The following is an 8,460-nucleotide window of genomic DNA, read 5'->3' on the forward strand; positions in this document are numbered from 1 at the left end:
AATCAAAAGGGAAGACGCAAAAAAGCTGGTCACAGAAAAAAGCACTTTGAATGGTTAACATATATTTATATACATATGTATCGACATTAATGCGCGTATAATGGGGAAACTTGCTGCATATTTACTTCAATGTGCAATGATAAAATTGCAATTTTTGTTGTTGTGTTTCTAATTGTGAAAGATTTATACGATGCTGTAAATAGAAGCTTAATCAACCGCAGTTATACATATATCTGTTGTAGAGAGAATTAAAGCAAATCGAATTCAAGTGGTAGATACAAAGTAATGAACATAAAAAAAAAAAAACTAAATTACTAAAGATAGTAAGGCTGATCGTGACTAGCACGAAAAAACAAAGAAGGCAAGTCGAAAAAAACTATGTTTTTGTACATATAAAGTAGCATTTGTACAACTGCAGTATAATATAATTGCTTTAGACTTAGTGCTGATTGGCTACTCAGACAAAACAAAATTATAGCAACAGCAAAATTTTGGGTATTCGCTTCCGAGGTATTTAGTCTAAACGATTGCACTTGAAACTGGAAATTCGCATGCTGATCATTTTTTTCCATTATGGGTTATTAAAAACCGGAATGCCTAATGTATAACCACACGCATACATAATACAGACAATAGGCGGCGAGTCGAAATCTTAGCGCCAAATTTGCTTTTTTTGCAATGTCAGCGTTGAAGTTTTTAAACCGCTTTTCTAATGTCTAACAACCCACAAACATAGATTCAATAAAAGTATTAGAAAAGCAGCAGCAAGTAATTAATGAATGATCATATGCATACATACATATGTATGGATGTTTCAAAGTTCACACTCACCTACGCTTGCTGGACATTTTGCCATAAGCAATTATCCAAAGAGCGGCAGAAACACCCGCCACTCCCACTATGGCGCTCTGATTTTGTGTTATTTTACTTAGCGCTGGTGCCATGTTTGCCAATTACGCCAGTTGGTCTTCCGCAAAATTTGTGGATTTTACAACGTCGAAATTACTGTCACACGCCTTTTTGCCGAACGCTTCAATCACTTGAATACGTCCAGAATTCACTTATTGCTAACCGTTTTATCTTTTTTCTACGCGTTAACACGTTAATAGAACCTTGTAATTTTTTTTTATTCACTTATCTTGAATTTCCGCCTTATTGCTTTACACAGCAAGAAAGTAAATTTCACACTTTTTAGCATGCAGAATGTAGCAAACTACTCCTTTTTATCGCGTTAAGAACACCAGCAAACAATTTTACCATGGGATTTTGTTTTCTGTGCACACGTTTTTGCTTTTATTTTCTTATTCGAAAACCGAAAAATCCGCTAAATATGTTATAATATCTATCAGAGCAGTTTAATTCTTTTTGCGCAACATCAATTCCACTTCAACACCACATCCACTTGCTCCAACCAAAGTACAATTTATAATACTGTTATACTGTGGCTCCAATTGCTTTGACAAACCTTCTCTGACAGGCGCTTTTAGCTGTCAAATGCTCTGTCAACATAGTTCTTTTTATCCAAACTTCGCATATGTTGCCAGATGCCAGAATTAAAATTAAATGAGATATTGCTAGCTGTAACAATAATTTAAATAATTCACCATAAAATCTCACATTAATTAAAAAAGATGCATGATTGTATACGTAGAGATATTATATAAAAATGTTACAATGGCTTTATATGCTATTAAATTTTGATATATAGATTAAACCGATTTCTGGTATATTGTAGGAACTGAAATCTACCTCGTGCTGATTTTAAATTATTTCGTTTTCTTCAATAATGATTTACAATAAATAATTCTAGCCGTTTCTGCTTCTAATGGTTTCATTTTGAGCAAATTTCAAATAATGTTAACAACTCACACATAAAAATAATTTTTGTAATTTATCCTATTAACCCAGCAGCAACACTGTAATATTCAGCAATTCAGCGTTAACCGATTGTGAATCGTTCCGTCAATCGCCATATTGATTTTAGACGAAAAATCTCAAGCAGCCACATTGGATCGTAACATCTAGTTACATTAAAAGTAATAAATTTTCACAGCTCTTTCGGAGACCTCAAGGTATGGAAATTTCAGAAAATGGTGCTTGCTTATTTTTGTTTTGTATACGTCTTGGAAAAAATTTGAAAAGGAATGGAATTGATGGATAATTCAGCAGAGTTGTCTAGGCGGTGACGACTGCTCGCGAAGTTCTTAACATGGGGGGGTTTAAAATAAAATTACATAACAAATATTTTTTGACTTGAGTAAGTTTTAAATGTGGACAACTCGTTTATATTCTTATGTTAAAGGGTATAAAAACTGAAAACAAATATTTAAGTATATATTTGAAGAGATAATGAATTGAAATGCACAGTTTGGGAAAACACGAAGTATTCATGCCTTCAAGTTCATTTTTTACACAGGAATTTTTAAAAAACGTTTCCATGAATAGGACACAACTGTAACACGCTGAGCCGCAAAAATAGTTAATTCAACTGAGAAATATCAACTATACTACGACAGCATTTGTACTGCATAACAAAGCCGGATAGAGAAACTTTGGAACGAAGCATTCGTCCACCAAACACACGGTAGTGAAAGCTTGGTGCTTCGCAAAAGTGGAAGAATACAGTAAGAGAGAACATGTAATGTCCTTTTTTTAGCATTGAAATACATACATTAATTTCATATATTTCTTTAACACTTATCGTTAATATTTTCTTGTTTCCAAATTACGTCAAAATTTCTAATTACAAATAGTCAAAGACAGTCACTTTGCTGCACTTTGATAATGAACAAGAAAATATGTCGTTTAAACAAAAAAAAAAAATAATACATAATAGTATTCAATATCGTATAAAAATTGTTATGAGTATAAAAGCAGCACAAGGCGAAATTGTAATGTGATTTATTAAAAGGGCTATAGTTTGATTTACAGATATTAACAACACACATCCAACGGCTGACAAAATAATATACTGATATGTCTTCTATGAGTCACCGGCAGAAACGTGATGTTGGATATGATCACGATACGCGGAGGGAAGAACGAAAAAGACGCAGCCGCTCCAGTAGTCGTTCGCGTCATCGTCGCTACAATGAAAGTCGCAGTCGTAGTCGATCCATAGACTATCGTAAGCGTCGTAACAACAGACGTTCCCGTAGTCGTAGTCGCAGTAGGAGTTACAGCCGAAGAGATAGACAAAACTCTAGCCGACGACATCGAGATTCTCGTAGTCGAAGTCGTTCTAATGCGCGTTCACATCGTAGTAGCAGAAGAGACTCACGCTCACGCAGCCCCGAAAAGCGTTCACGTAATATGATGGATGCTGATCGAAGACAATATGATAATGTAGCAAAGAGTTCTAAAAGTAATTCAACGGAAAGCAGTCGTTCTAAAGCAACAGATTTCGATCAGCAAAATACGCCGGATCTGCAACATTTACCTTTACCCAAGCGTGAACCCATTGGAGCATACTACAACCTCGATACAGATGAACCAATAGATAAAGAGCGCATACACCGTGAAATGGAAGAGAAATTGCGACAAGCACTTGCTAAGGAAGGCAAGGTGTATCCACCAAAAAAGCCCGAGGCTTCACATCCAGTATTTGCAAATGATGGTTCGTTTTTGGAGATTTTCAAAAAAATGCAAGCCCAACAACAACATCCACATGTACCAGTTGCCACTGCGCCAGCCATTGTTGCACCTATCGTGGTGGCTCCTGTGTTAGCGTCTACCTCAAATGCAGCCACATCAAGTAACAAAGTTGTACCACCACCGCCGATAGTTGGACGCCGGCGTGGTGGAAAAATTCTTAAAACCGGTGTGGTGGCTAAGCCGAAAGCTCAAGCTGAACAGGGTGATGACCCGAAAGACTTTTGGTCGCTGTACTTGGCCGAGGTTAACAAGTACAAAAATCACGCGTGTGATTCGGACGGCGGCACAAGGCCACTGGTTAAGTGAACCTAAATAGACGTTAAATAGAACTTGAGTGAAATGAATACTTCGAGTTTTCCCCAATATGACATGAATTCTGTGCATAAACTAAAAAAACAATATACATATAAATTATAGGAGTTTATTTAAATTGAATTACGAATCAATTCCACTTCTTCGAATTACCTGTGAATAATTTTCATTTTAAAGCTAAAAGTAGTTGTAAGTTTTTATTTTATTTGTAGGCTAAGTGGGTATTACAATGAAGTAATAGAAAGAAATAACTGAATGAGCACTCGATCCGCAAATTTAAAATTTTTTACAATCGTGTTTTGGAAAGCATTTATTTATTGCTATCTATTACGTCATATACGTGTAAACAACAAACATATATTATATAGTGTTATTTTATGAATACGCTTTAGTTTCATAACATCTAATTTCTATGTTTTACTCATTTAATCAGCATTTTATCCTAGTTTATCGTCTTTTTAAAATTTCTCATTTAATTTTTTACTCTCAACTAACATTCATGCATCATTTTCATAATTTTTTCGTTTGCAAAAATCAAAATTCAAAAAAAATATACACACATATGAATATTACATAACGTGAAGTGATTGATTGAAGAGCAACAAGAAAATTGCCAATGTCGAAAAAAGAACAAAAGAAAGCAAAAGAACCCGAATATAAGTTGGAAACAGTTCCGATGGATCCACGTTTTCCCAACTCGAATGTGACGCGACATTGTTGGTTTTCCTATGTGGAATTCCATCGTTGTCAGAAGAGTCGTGGTGAAGGGCATGAATCATGCGCATATTTTCAAAAAGTTTTCAAAACAATGTGTCCGAATGCTTGGGTGGAAAAGTGGAATGAACAACTGGAAGCCGGTGTCTTTCCAGGCCGAATTTAAAATTTTTCCTTTATTAGTTTGCTGTGAATTATTGTTAAATGACATAATCCATACTCCATGCTTTAAAACACGCAAACAGCAATACAGCACCTAAACGCATATTCACAATGAAAATCCACTTTTTCATCTTTTTAATATAAATTACTTAAATAAAATTGTTTTTAGTGTAGAAAAGTACTAAATTTTTTCGGTACAATTCCTGCACAAGTTGATAAAAAAATGTGTCTTGCATTTATAAATAACTACAAAGTGGCAACTTCAAATATAATATGTGCAAGAACTATTTACAGTTTCTTTGGAAGTGTTTACATTGACTTCATAATGATCAAAAATTTTTGTTTTTAACTAACTTTTAAATTATTATTTTTATCGTTTTTATCAAACATTATCTTTTGTTACGTTATATTTTTATATATAATACACTTTCTCAATTCATATGTGTATTATTCGCTAAGAAATACATATTGATTTGATTTATTTAAAATTAATTATAGATATACATATGTACATAGTATATGTACTGATTGTAAACGAAATTAATGATATTCATAACATAACTAACCATAACCAATCATTTCTCTTATATGTCTTTGTATACCGTGTACTTTTCATATAAAAATCATCAAATATTGCTCGCTCGCTCGCTTGCTCCTTGGCTTTGCCTTTTTCTTGTTGTTGCGATTTATTAATTGCAGTAATTTATAATAAACATTTCCCATGTCTAAAAAAGGCAAAGAAAAAACCATGACGTACAAAATGGAAACTGCGCCCTTCGATCCACGCTTCCCCAACCAGAACGTGACTCGTTACTGTTATCAATCATACATTGACTACCATCGCTGCCAGAAGGTGCGTGGAGAAAAATACGAACCATGCAACTACTTCAAGAAAGTATTCTCATCGATGTGCCCCAATGCTTGGGTGGAAAGATGGAACGATCAACGCGATGAGGGTACCTTCCCTGGCAGAATCTAAATAGACATTTTTGTGTGTGTGGGAGTAAACAACAACACCCACATCCTTGCTTTTGCGCTGAAGGGGAAAATGCTGACAAAACTACCAACTAAAACATAATACACTCCCACATCTATATAATTATGTATTATTTACGTAGAGAGATGTTTCAATATGCGAAACAGATACAGGCTATTTGATAGTAAAAATTCAAATTGAAACTGAATGAGTTATGTAATGATAAATAAATAACTAGATAAAATGTAAAAGTGCAATTTTTTTCCTGATTTGGATATATTTGGATAGGTGTTCGGCAGATAGCGGGAATGAGTGAATTGCAAGTAATTCGAATGAACGCTAGCGTTATAGGTGACCTAGAGCTGGCATATCTTTAGATATAGTAGACAAAAACAACTTACAAAAGCTAAACCTCTAAACTTGCAGATAAACCGCACTAAGTTATATTCAGCTGGGAATTTCCGGCGTGTGGTTATTCTTAAATAAACCGAATATATGTTTTAGAACATCAAATACTGGATGTAAGTCGGATGTATACGCTTGGAGGAAATCGGTTGATTTTTTTACTTGTTTTAGAATGTAACATACTTTTAGGCGCTAATCGCAGGATACGGCATGTAAAGTATTCTTGTTCTTCCTAAGCTATCATTCTGATATTTTGACGGGTTAATAAAAAATGTAACCCCTAAAAACTTTTACTCTACAATTGCCACAACTGCCAGTTCTACGATACAGGAATTGAACCGGATTTTTATGTTATTAACTAAAACCCGTCCCGGTAACTTAGACCCGACGGTCGTAGGAACGGCTTATTTCGAGTATCCAACCCTTTGGAACGGTAAGTAAATGTTTACTTTAAGAGATTCAATTATTTTCCAGTACACACAATATTGGTTTTAAAATTTGAAATTTTGACTCTTTACTTTTAGTAAACTGTCTTTATAAAATAAATTAATAAAATATAGATTAATGTAGACATTTTTGCGTTTAGGATATATACAGCTTATATCTTTACATTTTAATTTTACAATATGTTTACCATTATTATCTAAGTAGATTATAAACTACGTAAGAGCAGTTATGAAACGATTACAACAACAACAATAATTGTCTCACTTGTTACTCTTTACAAGAGCTTATTTTGCAACAATACCCTCGTTGGTTGAAATCAAATATTTGTATAAACAAAGTTAATACTTAATTTAATCACAGGAACCATCTAGCCAGCCATCCCGCCACCTCTCATTAACCTTAGAACAATCAAATTGTGTTTTACCCAACTTTACGTTGACACGGTTATGGAATTTGCACAGCCATTGTGAGAATTCATACTGTGAATTCACCTGCGCCGGATGCTCTTTAAGGCTGAAATAATAAAAAGTTATTAAGTTTGTGTCACATATTGGAAACATTCAAATGGTGACATACTCTTTGCGAAAATCTTTGGCACAATGTTCACATGGATAGACGCGTGACAGCACTTCTAGAAATGTTTTCATATCACGCTTTTGATTATCCGAGGGATTATCTTCATAAAATGCCGCCATTGTGTGTAATAAGCCCCAAGTTGCACGACCTAGTGCCACTTTATCCAATGGGCAGCCATCTCGCGAGGCTGGACTGCTTTCAGTTGTTTCCTCCTTTGGCGTATCCTGCAATAATTCGTATCACTAATAATCGTGCAGTCATGAAACATTTCAACACGTTTATATGTGATGTTTCCGAGTTTCTAGAATGTACAACCACTTACCGCCTTATGAAATATTTGCCGCTGTTGTTTTGACCAATATTTAAAATCGGTACATGTGCGACAATTGTTATCGGGCTTAGCAGGCGTGCCATAAGCATCGTGCTTGGACATATTTCTTTTCCAAATAAGTTGCAGTCAAAATAAATCAAATAAAATTTGAAATTTTCACCCTTTTATTTAAGAAAGAATTTATAGCCGCAATCGCTGTCAGCTGTGATGAAATGACAATAAGACGAAAACACACGCATAAGCATTTGCCAATTGTATGTGAGGTTATGAGAGGGAATAAATGCCAAGCCGACACCAAATTGCAACGCCGTCATAATTAATTTGGAATAGTTAAGTTTCCACTGTTTAAACTATTATTTGTAAGTATTGTTGAATTAAATAGTTAGAAGCATTTGTTTAAGCTATTTTTAATATGTAGTTGAATAAATTAAATTGTTAACAGCTTTTGCGGTGTTATTATTCCATACACATATTGAAGAGAAGATGGCAACGCCAACTAACGGAACGGAAAGTGTAGGAAACGTATTTGTGAAATGTCAAGTTGAAATTAAATTTGCGCAAAATTGTAAGCGTTATTTGGTGATTTTGTTGAAATTGGAATTGTGTTTAAATGTCGATTATTTTATTGTAAACTATATTATGTGTTGAGTTTAAATGGAGTTCATACAATATTAAAGGAACAAGTGTGATTTCTTTGCTGTATGGGCAATAGAAAATGCGGAAGCAGCTCGTCAGCGTGCATTCAATGCAAATATTCTCAGCAGTTCCGCCGGGTACATGAACTGATTTGCAAAGTAGCAGAGTAATGAGAGTTTGCTTGAAAATATCTGCAAGTGAGTGTATGCATATATGTATATATAGTTATTCATATAGAATTCTAAAA

The 8,460-nt window shown here is 34.4% G+C and overlaps 4 protein-coding genes across 9 annotated transcripts in view; 2 read left to right on the forward strand and 2 right to left on the reverse strand.

The window, feature by feature from the left end:
- LOC120774338 (ATP-binding cassette sub-family D member 3) overlaps positions 1–1,435 on the reverse strand; it is a 34,313-nt gene extending 32,878 nt beyond the window's left edge. Inside the window, exon 1 of the mRNA XM_040103898.1 lies at positions 832–1,435. Coding sequence (XP_039959832.1) covers positions 832–944 — 113 coding nt within the window. The 5' untranslated portion in view covers positions 945–1,435. The remainder of the gene's footprint in view (positions 1–831) is intronic.
- A 490-nt stretch (positions 1,436–1,925) lies between these two features.
- LOC120774265 (cytochrome c oxidase subunit 6B2-like) lies at positions 1,926–6,067 on the forward strand. Of its 6 annotated transcripts, none has more exons than XM_040103737.1 (3): positions 1,926–2,072; positions 2,417–2,638; positions 2,920–4,159. In XM_040103737.1, the coding sequence occupies exon 3, from the start codon at positions 2,977–2,979 to the stop codon at positions 3,958–3,960; it is 984 nt and encodes a 327-aa protein (XP_039959671.1). In that variant the 5' UTR covers positions 1,926–2,072; positions 2,417–2,638; positions 2,920–2,976; the 3' UTR covers positions 3,961–4,159. The 6 variants fall into 6 exon arrangements, with proteins under 6 accessions (XP_039959671.1, XP_039959672.1, XP_039959670.1 ...); XM_040103738.1 differs by having other exon boundaries at positions 2,932–4,159; XM_040103736.1 differs by having other exon boundaries at positions 2,417–2,624.
- On the forward strand, positions 4,448–5,535 carry LOC120774266 (cytochrome c oxidase subunit 6b-2-like). The gene has a single exon (XM_040103741.1). The coding sequence runs from the start codon at positions 4,583–4,585 to the stop codon at positions 4,844–4,846; it is 264 nt and encodes an 87-aa protein (XP_039959675.1). The 5' UTR covers positions 4,448–4,582; the 3' UTR covers positions 4,847–5,535.
- Positions 6,068–6,796: 729 nt separating the features above from the next.
- Positions 6,797–7,795, reverse strand: LOC120774555 (FAD-linked sulfhydryl oxidase ALR). The gene is made up of 3 exons (XM_040104289.1): positions 7,569–7,795; positions 7,247–7,470; positions 6,797–7,183 (listed from the first exon to the last, which is right to left on the reverse strand). Exons 1-3 carry the CDS (start codon positions 7,677–7,679, stop codon positions 7,021–7,023), a joined length of 498 nt encoding a protein of 165 aa, XP_039960223.1. The 5' UTR covers positions 7,680–7,795; the 3' UTR covers positions 6,797–7,020.
- Positions 7,796–8,460: the final 665 nt, after the last annotated feature.

Source organism: Bactrocera tryoni, chromosome 4 (assembly GCF_016617805.1).
Source record: "Bactrocera tryoni isolate S06 chromosome 4, CSIRO_BtryS06_freeze2, whole genome shotgun sequence".
Lineage (NCBI taxonomy): Eukaryota > Metazoa > Arthropoda > Insecta > Diptera > Tephritidae > Bactrocera > Bactrocera tryoni.

Coding starts and splice junctions, on each gene's coding strand:
- LOC120774265 (XM_040103737.1), top strand. CDS start 2,977: ATGTCTTCTATGAGTCACCGGCAGAAACGTGATGTTGGATATGATCAC.
- LOC120774266 (XM_040103741.1), top strand. CDS start 4,583: ATGTCGAAAAAAGAACAAAAGAAAGCAAAAGAACCCGAATATAAGTTG.
- LOC120774555 (XM_040104289.1), bottom strand. CDS start 7,679: ATGTCCAAGCACGATGCTTATGGCACGCCTGCTAAGCCCGATAACAAT. Junction 7,471..7,568: donor GGCAAATATTTCATAAGGCG/GTAAGTGGTTGT, acceptor GAATTATTGCAG/GATACGCCAAAGGAGGAAAC. Junction 7,184..7,246: donor GCCAAAGATTTTCGCAAAGA/GTATGTCACCAT, acceptor TTATTATTTCAG/CCTTAAAGAGCATCCGGCGC.